A 16,649-nucleotide genomic window follows, 5' to 3' on the forward strand; every position below is an offset into this window, starting at 1 on the left:
ACAAATTGCTTACAGATGGCACCGGAATTGAACTCCGAACTCCTGAGCTGTAATAGCATCACAGTAACTATTACACAACAGTGGCACCCGTTTAAGAGAAATTTGGATAAGTGTGTGGATGGGAGGGGTATGGAGTGTGAAGCAATGGGACTAGGCAGAGTAACAATTCGACAAGGACCAGATTGCTTGTTTGTGTGGTGTAGTGCTCCATAACTCTCCAATGCACAGTTTGGGGAGCTCAGGATTGACAATAAATTCTGCCATCCAAGACCAGGAATGAATTTGAAACCACTGGGAATACATATTACATGAGCAGTTAATGGGGGAAAGCCTCCAGGGATCCTGATGGAATGCCAGATTACTCTAGATACTTGGGTATTATTCTTCAGCTTCTTTTAGAGAGTGGCTTCTGGTGTATTCTTGAACAGGAGCTTTTAGTTTCTCCACCTGTGAGAGACCCAACCCTGCAATCTTCACTGCCGTGGATTGTGGGTTCTCTTTGCATGAGCTCAGTTTATTATGTAATACCACCCATCTTCCCCTGTCATCAGTTCATTGGCTATGTGCTCTATGTAATTGCTGCTGTTTTCCTAACAATCTTTTCTTCTCCCCGCCCCTGCCCCCCCCCCACGACAAAGGTTCCGGATGCAGGCCGCCATAGACGGCAGGAAGTTCCCCCCAGCTGAAGCCAATAGCAAGAAGACCGCAAAGAAAGACGCGGCAACCAACGCTCTGAAGGTGCTGCTGAAGGAGATGCTCGGTGAAGACATCGAGATTCCTCCTCCTTCGCCACAACAGGAACCCATGGCGGTATTGGAGGTGAGTGTTATGCTGTAAGCTAAGCACAATGTCTGCCTGCTCTTTGGTCTTGGATTTAAAAATCCTTGCTTTGCTTTGCTTTGCTGTGCTTTTCGTACTGGTAGCAGACTTTAGAAACATTTGTATCACTAGCAACACAGCACACAACGAATGATGTATCAATAGCAATAGGAAGATTCCTGTGGCTATTTTCAATGTTTCCTCTTTGTAATTGCCTTTTACTCAGTGCCAATAATCAATTTGCAGATTATTGTTGCAAATTCACAGGAGGTGAATCAGAATCAGGTTTTTTATCACTGATGTATACTCAGAGTGGCCACTTCATGAGGTACAGGAGTGGAACACGGTGTGGTCTTCTAAAAATCATAGCAAGAAATATGTTTTTGCTTTGTTAATGCAGGCTTTTCTTTGAAAGGGTACACCTCCACCTAGTTTAATTGGCATTTTAACACACCTCCCAGATCTCATTGTTCCCAAAAAATTATGCCTGTTGATAATTGTCTTTGTGCTGAGGCGTGGCCTTAGAATCTGAATCAGGTTTATTATCACTGACGTACACTCAGTGACCTCTGAGTGAATGTTCGTGGTTTTCTGCTGTTTTAGTCCATACACCTCAAGGTTCGCCATGTGTATTCAGAAATGCTCTTCTGCAAACTACAGTTGTAATGCATGGTTATTTGAGTTACTGTTACCTTCCCGTCAGTTTGAACTAGTCCAGCCATTTTCCTCCAATCTCTCATTAACAAGGCACAGAACGGCCACTCACTGGATGTTTTGTTTCTCATACTATTCTCAGTAAACTCTGGAGACTGGTATGTGTGAAAATCTCAGGAGATCAACGGTTTCTGAGATACTCAAACCACCCCATCTGACCAACGGTCAAAGTCACTTGTATCACATTTCTTCCCCATTCAGATGTTTGGCCTGAAGAACAACTAAACCTCATGACCATTTTGGCGTGCTTTTAATCATTGAGTTGCTGCCACATGATTGGTTGATTAGATATCTTTATTGATGTGCAGGTGTACTTAATAAAGTGGCCACTGAGTGCACATTGAGAAATTTGTTTTGCGGCAGCAGTACAGTGCAAAACATAAAAATCACTATAAGTGACAATAAGAATGTATGTAAGAGGCAAACGGGTTTTCCACTGAGGTTGAGTGCGACTAGAACTTAGAAGATTGAGGGGAGATTTGATAGAGGTATACAAAATTAAGGGGTATAGATAGACAGGCTAAATGTAAGCAGACTTTTTCCACTGAGGTTGGATGAGACTAGAACTAGAGGCCATAGGTTAAGGGTGAAAGGTGAAATAATTAAGGGACACTTTTGCTCAGGATGGTGTGAATGTGGACCAAGCTGCTTGCGTAAGTGGTGGGTGTGGATTTGATTGCAACAGTTAAGGTCAGTTTGGATAGGTACATAGATGGGAGGAATGTAATGGGCTATGGTTCGGGTGCATTTCCATGGGACGAGGCAGATTAACTATTTTTCTGCTATAGTTCTCTAACTAAATAGTGCAAGAAGAGATCAAAAATTGAGAAATAGTGTTCATCTGAAGGCAGGCAGGAAGAAGCTGTTCCTAAAACTTAGAGTGTGCACCTTCTTCCTGATGGTAGTAATGAGAAGAGGACATGTCCTGGATGATGATGGTCCTTAATAATGAGATGTCATCTGAAAACAGAAACTAATCGGCTTCACAAATGCACTTTCATTCCGGTGCAACATTTTCGTCAACTTTTGAATAGTTAAGGACATGAGTAATTGATGGCAGGGAAAGCCCGGCTGAACTATCAAGTTTCAGTGGACCTATACAGTTAAAACTCCAACTGTTTCACCCTGTGAGTTGTACTCACTTTCTCCTGTCAAGTAATCCCAAAGAAAAAGCAAAAAAAAACCCCTCTAGGGCCAGTAATTGGGGGGGGGGGGAGGGATCCATAAAATTTAAACAGCAGAGATTCTGCGGAGACTGAAAGTCCAGAGGAACATACACAAAGTGCTGGGAGAACTCAGCAAGTCAGACAGCATCTACGGAGAGGAATAAAGAGTTAACGTTTCGGACCGAGACCCTTCATCAGGACTGGAAAGGAAGGAGGAAGAAGCCGGAGCAAGGGGGGGGGGGTGAAGGAGTCCAAGCTAGGAGGTGATAGGTGAGGCCAGGCGAGGGGTTGAAATGAGAAGCTTCGAGCTGATAGGTGGAAAAGGTAAAGGGCTGGAAAAGAAGGAATCTGATGGGAGAGGGCAGTGGATCATGGGAGGAGGGGAACCAGAGGAAGGCGATGGGCAGGTGAGGAGAAGGCATGAGGGTAAGAGGGGAGCCAGAATAAGGAGTGGAAAAGGAGAGAAGGGTGAAGGAATATGAAGTGAAGCTTCTCCCACCTGGGTGGCATCATCATGGCAGTAGAGGAGGCCATGGACCGACATGTTGGAATGAGAATGGGGAATGGAATTAAAATGTTTAGCCACTGGGAAATCCGTAAAATTTGTTCTCTAAGGCACGAGAATCTAGACCAGGAAATCCTGTAGAATACCTGTAATCTGTAACAACATTTGCCTTCCAGATATGACGATCTCTGAACATATACAGAGCACAGTCTACATCAGCCAGCAACAGTTTCTAAAGACATTTATTGGGGAATGAAAGCACCACTCTCAGTCTCTGCATAGCCGACGGCCCATCCTTAGTGGCTCTGCCAATTCCTAAACTGTTTAAGCTGGGCCTAGGATTGAAAGGGTTAATATACTCTGTGTCTCCGGCCTGTACTTGATGGAGTTCAGAATGTTGAAAGGCAGGTGAAAGGGGGGAAATCTCAATGAAACCTGGATATTGAAATGCCTAGATAGATTGAACGTGGAGGGGATTTGGGATCTGAGGTCACAGCCTCTAGAACTGAGATGAGGAGGAATTTCTTCAGCCACAGGATGATGAATCTATGGAATTCATTGCCACAGACAACTGTGAAGGCCAGATCATTGAATGTATTTAAGGCAAAGGTTAATTGGTTCTGAATGGTAAGGGGGTTAAAGGTTACAGGGAAAATGCAGGAGAATGCGGGTGATTGAAAAGATGAGCAGTGATTTAAGCTGATGGATTGAATAGCGTACTTCTCCTATATGGTGAAGATTTGTGACTCTTAGACCAAAGACTAGCGAATTTCTATAGGTGTAATGTGGAGAGCATTACCGTCTGGTATGAAGAGGACCACGGCACAGGTTTTGAAAAAGCTGCAGAAGATTGTAATCTCAGCCAGCTCCCATCCTGGGCACTAGCCTCCCCATCATCCAGGACATCTTCAGTACACGGTGCCTCAAGAAGGCAGCATTCATCATTAAGGATCCCGATCATCCCGGACATGCCCTTGCCAAGGAGGTACAGGAGCATGAAGACACACACCCAATGTTTTAGGAACAGCTTCTTCCCCTCTGCCATTTGATTTCTGAATGGACAATGAGCCCTACTCACGATTTTTTGCTCTCTGTTTGCACTACCTATTTAATGTGTTATATATATAACTTATAATTTATAGTATACTTTGTGTATTTTACTGTACTGCCAAAAAACAGCACATTTCATGATGTGTGTCAATGATAAACCTGATTCTGATTCTCCCCAACCTGTTAAACTGAAGAAATTTAGCTGTAGAGATGCTATCTCACCTTGTATTCATTAATCACATTACTTCCAAATCTGTGCTGCTGTAAAATTAATGGGTCTTTTGCTCTGTAGAACGTGAGTTTATCCTTTGTGTGCCCTGTCACTTGGCAATTTAAGGAGTCCTCTTGGGCAGTAGTGCCATGGGTTAACAGTGAAAGGTGAAATATTTAAGGGGAACCTGAGGGGGAACTTCTTCCCTCAGAGAGTGGTAAGGGTGTGGAATGAGCTGCCAGTGGGAGTGGTGGATACAGGTTTGATTGCAACATTTAAGAGGAGTTTGGCTAGGTATATGAATAGGATGGTTACCTAGAGCTACGGTCTAGGTGCAGGTTGATGGGACTAGGCAGATTAATAGTACTGCATGGGCCAAAGGGCCTTTTCTGTGCTGTATTGCTGTATGACTAGTAGCATACAGACCATTTAATCCCAGGACGTTTGTTGAACATCTATGTCAGAGGCCGATGCTGAAACTCTGCTGAGTAGCCCAATGACCGTTACGAGCATATAACCGTATAACAATTACAGCACGGAAACAGGCCATCTCAGCCCTTCTAGTCCATGCCGAACACTTAATCTCACCTCATCCCACCGACCTGCATTCAGCCCATAACCCTCCATTCCTTTCCTGTCCGATGAATGCAGTCTGCTTCATCGGCCCTCCTGTGGGGAAATCTTATTTCAGTTAAACAAGTTGGTTCAGTGATTGGAGGTGGGCCCATTCTGTGTTACTGGAGCAGTATAGATGCAATAACTCTTCCTTCGCTGGCCATTCAGTGTGGGTAATCGTCATGGATCTTGACAAAAGGGGTTATGAAGTCTGCAATGCGATCTTCATTAGTTAGATACTTCAGACAGTCACTCATATTCTCAGTACATACAACTTGTAGTCTCAGCATCATTTATTTATTTACCTTGCTTATTCATCCATTACACTGGACAACAAAGATTTTGCTTGTTAAAAACTTTTGGGTGTAGAGTCACAAGAAGAAGTTTGTGAACTCTGCAATTACCTTGTTTTCTATATTAATTACTCATGAAATGGAGTCTGATCTTCATCTTGGTCACAATAAGGCAAACACAATCTGCCTAAACTAATAACATACAAACAATTTTACTACTTCTCGTTAATATTGAGTACACCATTTAAACAATCACATTTTGGGTTCAAAAAAGTATATGACCCTCCGGGGTCATGCCTTCTATGAAAGCTATTTGGATTCAGGTGTTCCAATCAATGAGATGAGATTGGAGGTGTGGGTTATAGAGGTGCCTGCCCCATGAAAAAGACCAAGTCAGGTTACTGACAGCCTGCTTTTCTCAAGAAAGATCAGTTTATGTGCACCATGCCTCGATCAAAACAACTTTCAGAGGACCTTGGAAGAAGAATTGTAGAGATGCATGAAGCTGGAAAAGGCTACAAAAGCATCTCCAGAGACCTGAGTGTTCATTAGTCCACAGAAAGAGAAATTGTCTACAAATTTGTCTACAAATGGAGGAAATTCAGTACTGTTATTACTCTCCCCAAGGGCGGGTGTCCTGCAAAGATCATACCAACAGCACAACTTGCAATGCTGAAGGAGATGAAACAGAACCAAAAGCAAAAGACCTGTAGAAATTTCTAGAACTTGCTACAGTCTCTGTTCATATAAGAAAAACACTAAACAAGAATGGTGCTCATGGAAAGACCACAGAGGAAACCACTGCTCTCCAAAAAATATTGCTGAACATTTCAAGTTTCCAAAAGATCACCTGGATGTTTCTCAACGCTTCTGGGACAATGTTCTGTGGACAGATGAGACAGAATTCGAACTTTTTGGCAGAAATGTAGGGAAAAGGGCACTACACACCCCATCCCAACTGCCCAGCATGGTGGAAGGAGCATCATGGTTTGGGTCTGCTTTGCTACCTCAGGGCCTGAACAGTTTGCAATTGTTGAAGGGAAAAATGAATTCAAAATTGTATCGAGACACTTTACTGGAGAATGTCAGGGTAGCGGTCCATCACCTGAATCTTAATAGAAGTTGGATGATGCAACAAGATAATGATCCAAAACACAATAGTAGATCAACAACAGAATGGTTTGAAAAGAAGAACATTCATGTTTTGGAATGGCAACATCAGAACCCAAACTTGAACGCAATTGAAATGCTGTGGCATGACCTGAAGAGGGCCATTCATTCAAGGTATCCCAGAAATATTGATGGACTGAAACAGTTTTATATGGAGGAATGCTCTAAAGTTCCTCCTCGCCATTGTGCAAGTCTGATCAGCAGCTACAGGAAATGTTTGGTGGAGGTTAAAGGAAGGGCTGACAGTTATTAAATACAAAAATTCACATACTTTTTCCAACCTGAACTGAATGATTGAACAATGTGTTCAATAAAGACACGAAAAGTTCAATTGTTTGTGTGTTACTAGTTTTGGCAGATTGTGTTTGTCCATTATTGTGCCTTAGATGAAGATCAGACCATAATTAATACAGAAAACCAGGTAATTGTATAGGGTTCACAAGCTTTTTCTGGCAACTGTACCTTATGGATTTTGGGCTGTGAATCATGAAAATCACCATGAAATTTCCCTACCTTGCACCATTTTTTAAAAAAATTGTCGACATTTGCTATTTCAACTCATAATTCAAGTTAATTAAAATGTTGTCCACAATTGGAGGGTGGCTAATGTAACCCCACTTTTTAAGAAAGGAAGGAAAGAGAAACCGGGGAATTATAGACTGGTTAGCCTGACATCGGTGGTGGGGAAAATGCTAGAGTCGGTTATCAAAGATGTGATAACAGCACATTTGGAAAGCGGTGAAATCATCAGACAAAGTCAGCATGGATTTGTGAAAGGAAAATCATGTCTGACGAATCTCATAGAATTTTTTGAGGATGTAACTAGTAGAGTGGATAGGGGAGAACCAGTGGATGTGGTATATTTGGATTTTCAAAAGGCTTTTGACAAGGTCCCACACAGGAGATTAGTGTGCAAACTTAAAGCACACGGTATTGGGGGTATGGTATTGATGTGGATAGAGAATTGGTTGGCAGACAGGAAGACAATAGACAATAGGTGCAGGAGAAGGCCATTCGGCACTTCGAGCCAGCACCGCCATTCACTGTGATCATGGCTGATCATCCACTATCAGTATCCAGTTCCTGCCTTATCCCCATAACCTTTGATTCCGCTATCTTTAAGAACTCTATCCATCTCTTTCTTGAAAGCATCCAGAGACTTGGCCTCCACAGCCTTCTGGGGCAGAGCATTCCATATATCCACCACTCTCTGGGTGAAAAAGTTTTTCCTCAACTCCGTTCTGAATGGCCTACCCCTAATTCTTAAACTGTGGCCTCTGGTTCTGGACTCACCCATCAGCGGGAACATGCTTCCTGCCTGCAGCGTGTCCAATCCCTTAATAATCTTATATGTTTCAATAAGATCCCCTCTCAGCCTTCTAAATTCCAGAGTATACAAGTCCAGTCGCTCCAATCTTTCGACATATGAAGCAAAGAGTGGGAATAAACGGGACCTTTTCAGAATGGCAGGCAGTGACTAGTGGGGTACCGCAAGGCTCAGTGCTGGGACCCCAGTTGTTTACAATATATATTAATGACTTAGATGAGGGAATTAAATGCAGCATCTCCAAGTTTGCGGATGACACAAAGCTGGGTGGCAGTGTTAGCTGTGAGGACGATGCTAAGAGGATGCAGGGTGACTTGGATAAGTTAGGTGAGTGGGCATATTCCTGGCAGATGCAATATAATGTAGATAAATGTGAGGTTATCCACTTTGGTGGCAAGAACAGGAAAACAGATTATTATCTGAATGGTGGCTGATTAGGAAAAGGGGAGGTTGCAACGAGACCTGGGTGTCATTGTACACCAGTGATTAAAAGTGGGCCATGCAGGTACAGCAGGTGGTGAAAAAGGCAAATGGTATGCTGGCATTCATAGCAAGAGAATTCGAGTACAGGAGCAGGGAGGTACTACTGCAGTTGTACAAGGCCTTGGTGAAACCACACCTGGAGTATTGTGTGCAGTTTTAGTCCCCTAATCTGAGGAAGGACATCCTTGCCATGAAGGGAGTACAAAGAAGGTTCACCAGATTGATTCCTGGGATGGCAGGACTTTCATATGATGAAAGATTGGATGCGTTAGGCTTATACTTGCTGGAATTTAGAAGATGGAGGGGGGATTTTATTGAAACATATAAAATCCTAAAGGGATTGGACAAGCTAGATGCAGGAAGATCGTTCCCGATGTTGGGGAAGTCCAGAACGAGGGGTCACAGTTTGAGGATAAAGGAGAAGCCTTTTAGGACCGAGATGAGGAAAAACTTCTTCACACAGAGAGTGGTGAATCTGTGGAATTCTCTGCCACAGGAAACGGTTGAGGCCAGTTCATTAGCTATATTTAAGAGGGAGTTAGATATGGCCCTTGTGGCTACGGGGATCAGGGGGTATGGAGAGACGGCAGGTACAGGGTTCTGAGTTGGATGATCAGCCATGATCATACTGAATGGCGGTGCAGGCTCGAAGGGCCGAATGGCCTACTCCTGCACCTATTTTCTATGTTTCTGTGTAAACTGAGAAGTTTTCTATTTTGTCCAGGCATGTACACTTAGGCAGGGCAGATGCTGCATAGTAGAATTGGGTTTAGAAAGGCTCTAAATTTTCAATATTTGAGACAGGTGTTTCCCAGCATAACTGATGCCAAGATTAAGGAGGGAATTTTTGTTGGTCCCAAATCAAGCAGATCATCAATGACTCATTTCAAAGGACTTCTAGTGGGACCGGAGAAAATCGTATGGAAGTTATTGATATTGTTGATAATTTTCTTGGCAACTACAGAGTACCAAATTCCGTGCAGCTAGATGACACCATGCTTCAAGTATACAAACCATGAAGTGCAACATGTTGCTTAAGATTCAATTTCTGCTTTCCCATTTAGTTTTCCTCCCTGCAAATCTTAGTGCTGTCAATGACGAGCACAGTGAAAGGTTTTACCAGGACATTGCGCTCATGGAGAAAAAGTATCAGGGCAATTGAAATCCATCAGTGCTGGCTGATTATTAGAGGACACTTAAGCAAGAAGCCTCAGACATGGAGTACAAACAAAAATCATCAACAAAACATGTTTAGCTTAGTTGAACTGTTGCGAAGTATCAGTACTGTTATTCAATTAAATGAATTATATTCAATGAAAGTTAATTTCTTGTTTCTCCAAATTCCTATGTGATACAAGTAGTCTGAAATTATATTTGTGTTCAGCTTCACACGGTCTATCATTAAAAAAACAATTCTGAGGAAGTAACACATTCAAAAAAATTTGATGTCCAGTATTAGCTATATTTTTTTGCACTGTTTGTCCTCCTTTGTACATTGCTTGTTTGTTAGTCTCTATGTGTAGTTTTTTTATTGATTCTATTGTGTTTCTCTGTTCTACTGTGAATGCCTGCAAGAAAATAAGTCTGTAGGTAGTATATGGGGACATATGCAATCTTTGATAATAAGTTTACTTTGGACTTGTAAACTATTAAACGGTTTGTCTGGTTCTTTGCTAGAGTTATTGTTCCATCCTCCGAAATCTACCAAATACATTTTTAATCATTCTCTCCTCTCACCATTATCCCATCCAGTGCCCAACTGCTCTGAATGAAGCCAAGAATGAACCGTGCACTGCCTCTCAACCGATGCTGCCTGCCGGGAAGAACCCCGTCTGCATGTTGATGGAGTACGCACAGAAGTCAGGCAATGCCTGCGAATTCCAGCTTGTTTCGCAAAGTGGTCCTCCACATGACCCCAGGTATGTGGAATTACTATCTACCAAGCAGAAGACATCTCCGATAATGTTTAAACTCATCAGCTCGAAGCATTTAACTGCTGGGAAACACAATATACCTAGCAAGGTATATTGCCCCATTAAGTACTCCCTGGGACTCAATTCCTTAAAGACTTTTAGTTATAAGGAAATCAAGGGGTGCGGTAAGTGGTGCCAACCTACTAGAACAGCCACAATCTTAAGACCATAAGACTTGGGAGCAGAATTATGCCATGCACCCCATTGAGTCTTCTCTGCCATTCCATCATGGTTGAGTTATTATACCTCTCAATCCCTTTCTCCAGACTTCTTCCCCTGACCTTTGATGCCCTTACTAATCAGAAAACATCTCCAATAATGTTTAAACTCATCAGCTCGAAGCATTTAACTGCTGGGAAACACAATATACCTAGCAAGGTATATTGCCCCATTAAGTACTCCCTGGGACTCAATTCCTTAAAGACTTTTAGTTATAAGGAAATCAAGGGGTGCGGTAAGTGGTGCCAACCTACTAGAACAGCCACAATCTTAAGACCATAAGACTTGGGAGCAGAATTATGCCATGCACCCCATTGAGTCTTCTCTGCCATTCCATCATGGTTGATTTATTATACCTCTCAATCCCTTTCTCCAGACTTCTTCCCCTGACCTTTGATGCCCTTACTAATCAGAAACCTACCAACGTCTGCTTTAAATATATCCAATGACATGGCCTCCAGAGATGTCTGTGGCAGTGAATTCCACAGATTTATCATTATCCTCTGGCTAAAGAAATTCCTTCTCATCTCTTGGAAAGTGGTGTCCTTGTACTCTGAGGCTATGGCCTCTGGTCCAGGATTCCCCCCATCTTGCTGAATGTCAGAGCAGGCACCAGGGGCTGAATGGCCTGTCCCTGCTCAAACTAAAGTTCAGGTAAACCACTCATTCTGTATCCTGCATCTTAAGAGTTGGGGGGGAAAAAAAAGGGAAATGTGGTAAGCTGTCAGTGTACAGTTGGCCTGCTGACCATCTTGTTTACGGGTAGATAAAAAAAAAAGTTGGCAGAGAGATTGAATCCGAATTAGTTCTGGTATCGTTGATATATGTTGTGAAATTTGTTGTTTTGTAGCAGCAGTGCATGTATAAATAAATTACAATAATAAATACATGTAAAAGTTAAGTAAAATAGTGAGTTAGTGTTCATGGGATGGTTTATTGTCCATTCAGAAATCTGCTAGTGAAGGGGAAGAAACTGTTCCTAACATGTTGGCTCCTGTACCTCCTCTCCAATGGTAGTAATAAGATGAGGAATGGGGGGGGGGAGAGTGGTGGGATCCTTAATGATGGATGCTACCTTTTTAAGGCATCGCCTTTTGAAGGTGACCTCAGTGCGGGGAGGCTAGTGCCCATGATGGAACTGGCTGAGCTTGCAACCCGTTCAGCTTAGTCTGTGTGTATAAACTAATCCCGTGCAGTGGCACATTCATACCAGACGGTGATGCAGCCATCTGGAATGCTATCCACAGAATTGCATCTGGAGAAGTTGGTTTCGTACCAAATCTCCGCAAGCTCTGAAGAGTGAACCTGTATTTATTTATGGAAGAGTTTTCTGAACTTGCCCTCCTGCCTTCACCATCCCAAAGGCTTTATAGCCAGCCCAAGGTTCAAGACTGTTTACTGCTATTCTTCAGTGCAGGAATGCAAAGGAGAACTCCAGATCCAAAAAATCACAATAAGCATAAAATACACAACTGTAAATATTGAAGCAATCCGTAAAACACAATGTACAAAGAACTGTTAAGTGTGACCATATATACATAAGATTAGCTTATATACATAGACTAATTGTATATACATAAAGTGACGTTAGGTTCAGGAGTATCTGAACATCAAGTAGGAAATGATAAATTAACAAAGTGACTCTTGGCAAGACGAACTCTCCTAGGTAGCAGCAGGACACATAGAACATAGAATAGTACAGCACAGTACAGGCCCTTCGGCCCACAATGTTGTGCCGACCCTCAAACCCTGCCTCCCATATAAGCCCCCACCTTAAATTCCTCCATATACCTGTCTAGTAGTCTCTTAAACTTCACTAGTGTATCTGCCTCCACCACTGACTCAGGCAGTGCATTCCACACACCAACCACTCTCTGAGTAAAAAACCTTCCTCTAATATCCCCCTTGAACTTCCCACCACTTACCTTAAAGCCATGTCCTGTTGTATTGAGCAGTGGTGCCCTGGGGAAGAGGCGCTGGCTATCCACTCTATCTATTCCTCTTAATATCTTGTATACCTCTATCATGTCTCCTCTCATCCTCCTCCTCTCCAAAGTGTAAAGCCCTAGCTCCCTTAATCTCTACAACACAGTATGTCAGTGCAGGTAGGAGGTGTGGGGTGTAAGCGTAAAGTGACAGTGTATGGGGAGATGATGAACTCTGAAGGGCTGTGGAGTGGAATGGCTGCTGTATGTGTAGTGGTGAGTGGGTTAATGGGTGGAGGCATTAATCAGCCTGATAGCTTTGGCAGGGGGCTAGAGGTAACTGTTACTGAGTAGAGGTCCTGGTGTGGAGCTGAGTACTCAAGTTGTCAGTGTTGAGATGCAAAAATACATTTGCCAATTTTCACAATGTGCGAGCAGATTCCCCCCCCCCCCCCAAGTGAACAACAGTATAACTTTACGCATTTAAGGGCTGTGGTGGAGGGAGAATCTTCCCCCAGACTTTGTGATGACGACAGTGTGCTTTTTGTTTACCTGCACCTGTTGGGTAAATGGATCCCATTTAACATCTGATGTGAGCACAGTAATTAGGATGGTGTGAGAACTCCCTCAGTACTATCCCCAGAGCCTATATTCCTGCCTCTGTACTATCCTAAGAAACATGAGTCTCAGGTAGGCTTGAGATCAGAGTGAGGACTTGGCAAGTAAATTGATGTCGCACGTCACACTAGTTTGTTACTTTTTAATAAATTCTGTAAGAGCTTTTGGAATTAGTGTATTATTGTCACGTACCGAGGTACGGTGAAAATATTGTTCACACAGATCAGATCGTTAGGAAGTGGTTTAAGCTAAATCAATGTAAAACAATAACAATCAAGAATAAAGTGTAACAGCTACAGAGAAAGTGCATTGCAGCTAGATAAGGTGCGCGTTTATCACAAGGTAGATCGTGAGGTCAAGAATCCATCTTATCATACAAGGCGTCCGTTTAAGTGCCTGATAGCACTGGGGTAGAAGCTGTCCTTGAGCCTGGTGGTGCGTGTTTTTTTAATCTTCTGCCCGAAGGGAGAAGGGAGATTGTTTGGGGTGGGTGAAGTCTTTTATGCTGGCTGCTTTACTGAGGCTGTGAAACATCTGGCAAGAGTCCACAGAGAGGAGGCTGGTTTCCTTGATGTGCTGAGCTTTGACCCTCCAGATGATGATGTGTGGGGATGTGACATTCTGAGGGGCCAAAGTGCTACTTTTAACTTAGTAAAGTGGCTAATTAATGTATTAGATAACTTGAGGATGAAATGTTTGTTTCTCCAAGGTTAAAAATTTCTTATGATGCAGGAATAAATCTGGCATTTCTAGTATGCCCTCTCCTTGCTGCAGCCCATGACTAGTTTTATTCTGCTCTTTTTGACATCAGCTTTATTGTCATGTTTTAAACTCTTCTCTGTAGATTCACCATCATGGTTAAATTGGGCAATGAGACCTTTCCCGCTGCCACAGCAAACAGCAAAAAACTGGCCAAGATGCTTGCAGCAAAGACGGCTGTCCTCCTCCTCCTCGGGAATTCTCCTCAGTTTCCTGCAAGGGTAAGCCGTGGACCTGCCTGCTGATGGTAAGGTCACCTTCTCTAATCCGGTGGTTCGATCGAGAGGGTGAGGAGGATGTGGTGTGTGGAACCGATGAGCGACATCACAGAGCAGCTCTGTGATTTCAAATGATTCATCCCACCCACTGGGATTTTAAAATCTGTCACAGTAGTAAGTTGCCAGGAACATCAAGCAATGCTTGTAAGACCTTTTCGGTCCTTATATGTGTATATCTCTGTCCATCTATTTGAATGCATGACATAGAGTTGTCCAGTACACAAACAGGCCTCTTGGCCCACTTCATCCATACTATTAATTTATTTAGTGATACAGCACAGTCGTAGGTCCTTCTGGTCCAGTAAGTCCGTGTCGTCCAAATACACCCAAGTGACCAATTAACCTACTCACCGGTGCACCTTTGGGATCTGTGAGAAAACTGGAGCACCCAGAGGAAACCCACACAGTGGTAACGGGGAGAGCATAAAACCCCCTATAGACAGCGGCGGGAGCTGAACGTGGGTGGCTGGCGCTGTAGAACATTACACCAACACTCACGACACGCTGGAGGAACTCAGCAGGTCGGGCAGCATCCGTGGAAAAGATCGGTCGACATTTCGGGCCAGAACCCTTCGTCAGGACTGTAGGGGGAAGGGGCAGAGGCCCTATAAAGAACGTGGGGGGAGGGTGGGAAGGAGAAGGCTGGTAGGTTCCAGGTGAAAAACCAGTAAGGGGAAAGATAAAGGGGTGGGGGAGGGGAAGCAGGGAGGTGATAGGCAGGAAAGGTGAAGAAGGAATAGGGGAAAACACAATGGGTAGTAGAAGGAGGTGGAACCATGAGAGAGGTGATAAGCAGCTGGGGGAGGGGGCAGAGTGACATAGGGGAAGGGAGGGGGAGGGAATTACTGGAAGTTGGAGAATTCTATGTTCATACCAAGGGGCTGGAGACTACCTAGATCAGCGGTCCCCAACCACCGGGCTACGAGGAAATGATATGATTTGGTGATATGAGTCAGCTGCACCTTTCCTCATTCCTTGTCACGCCCACTGTTGAGCCTGAACGCACGTGAGGTCGTTACCCGGGCGTCGTCCATGTCAGTGCGGGAAGGAGATCAACTCCTCGAGCTTGCAAATGACGGCAGGCTGAAAAGTATGTTTGACACAACATCTCTGCCGGTATTCTGGATCAAAGTCAAGGCTAAATATTCTGAGATAGCCACAAAAGCACTGAAATGGTTGCTTCCATTTCCAACATATCTCTGCAATGAATGCAACGAAAACTAAATTGCGGAATAGACTGGACATAAGGAACCCTGTTCGAGTTTCGTTGTCTCCCATCACCCCTCGATGGGACCGTCTTGTTGCAGGAAAACAAGTCCAGGGCTCCCACTGATTCAGCGATATTGGTGTGTTGCAATGATTTTATAAGTTCATACAGGGAAAATATGCGCTGTGTGTTTAATATTAAATTCATTAGATCAACCTTTTTAGAAACGAAATTGAGTGTATTAGCCTCTTATCACCTATATTTCGGTCGTGATTCACACCCCCGTGCCCCCCCCAATCAGAATCGCCGAAAAGGATTTGTAGAAAAAAATTGGGAGGTACACGCATGTGCCATTTACGCATGCACACTGGTGCCCGCGCAAGGTGTCATGGTCATTGTAGTCTTTCTTGGGGGTAAACACAACGTATTTGACTGCTACTCTTGTCTGTTGGCAACCCTACCCCCCGCCCCCGGGTCGGCCGGTCCGCAAGAAAATTGTCAATATTAAACCGGTCCGCAATGCAAAAAAGGTTGGGGACCCCTGACCTAGATGGTATATGAGGTGTTGCTTCTCTAACCTGAGGTTAGCCTCATCATGGCAGTAGAGGAGGCCATGTATGGACATATCTGAATGGGAGTGGGAAGCAGAGTAGAAGTGGGTGGCTACTGGGAGATCCTGTCTGTTTTGGCGGACGGAGCGGAGGCGCTCGACGAAGCAGTCCCCCAATCTGCGTGGGCTTTCACCGATGTAGAGGAGGCTGCACCGGGAGCACCGGATGCAATAGATGACCCCAACAGACTCACAAGTGAAGTGTTGCCTCACCTGGAAGGACTGTTTGGGGCCCTGAATGATGGCAAGAGAGGAGGTGTAGGGACAGGTGTAGCACTTGCGCTTACAGGGATAAGTGCCAGGTGGGAGATCCGTGGGGAGGGACGTGTGGACCAGGGAGTTGCGGAGGGACCGATCCCTGCGGAAGGTGGAGAGGGAAAGATGTGCTTAGTGGTGGGATCCTGTTGAAGGTGGCGGAAGTTGCGGAGGATAATGTGTTGGATCCGGAGGCTAGTGGGGTGGTAGGTGAGGACAAGGGGAACTCTGTCCCTGTTGTGGTGGCGGGAGGATGGGGTGAGAGCCGAAGTGCGGGAAATGGAGGAGATGCGGGTGAGGGCATAATTGATGACAGCAGAAGGGAAACCACGATCAACAAACACTTACCTACCTGCCCCATATCATGTATATCTGTGCTACTTCCTTAATCCCATATCCCTCTATGTCTTGCTTATTCACATACTTCGTCAATGTTGTTACCATTTCTGTTC

General features: G+C 44.1%; 1 protein-coding gene across 2 annotated transcripts in view; it reads left to right on the forward strand.

Moving 5' to 3' along the window:
* The window catches only part of adar (adenosine deaminase RNA specific), a 112,858-nt gene that overhangs the window by 50,494 nt on the left and 45,715 nt on the right, over positions 1-16,649 (forward strand). For both annotated transcript variants that reach the window (XM_063041866.1, XM_063041865.1), the window contains exons 3-5: positions 639-819; positions 10,106-10,272; positions 13,933-14,068. In XM_063041866.1, the coding sequence (XP_062897936.1) occupies positions 639-819; positions 10,106-10,272; positions 13,933-14,068 (484 nt within the window). The remainder of the gene's footprint in view (positions 1-638; positions 820-10,105; positions 10,273-13,932; positions 14,069-16,649) is intronic.

The sequence above is a fragment of the Mobula hypostoma genome, chromosome 2 (genome assembly GCF_963921235.1).
Source record: "Mobula hypostoma chromosome 2, sMobHyp1.1, whole genome shotgun sequence".
Taxonomy (NCBI): domain Eukaryota; kingdom Metazoa; phylum Chordata; class Chondrichthyes; order Myliobatiformes; family Myliobatidae; genus Mobula; species Mobula hypostoma.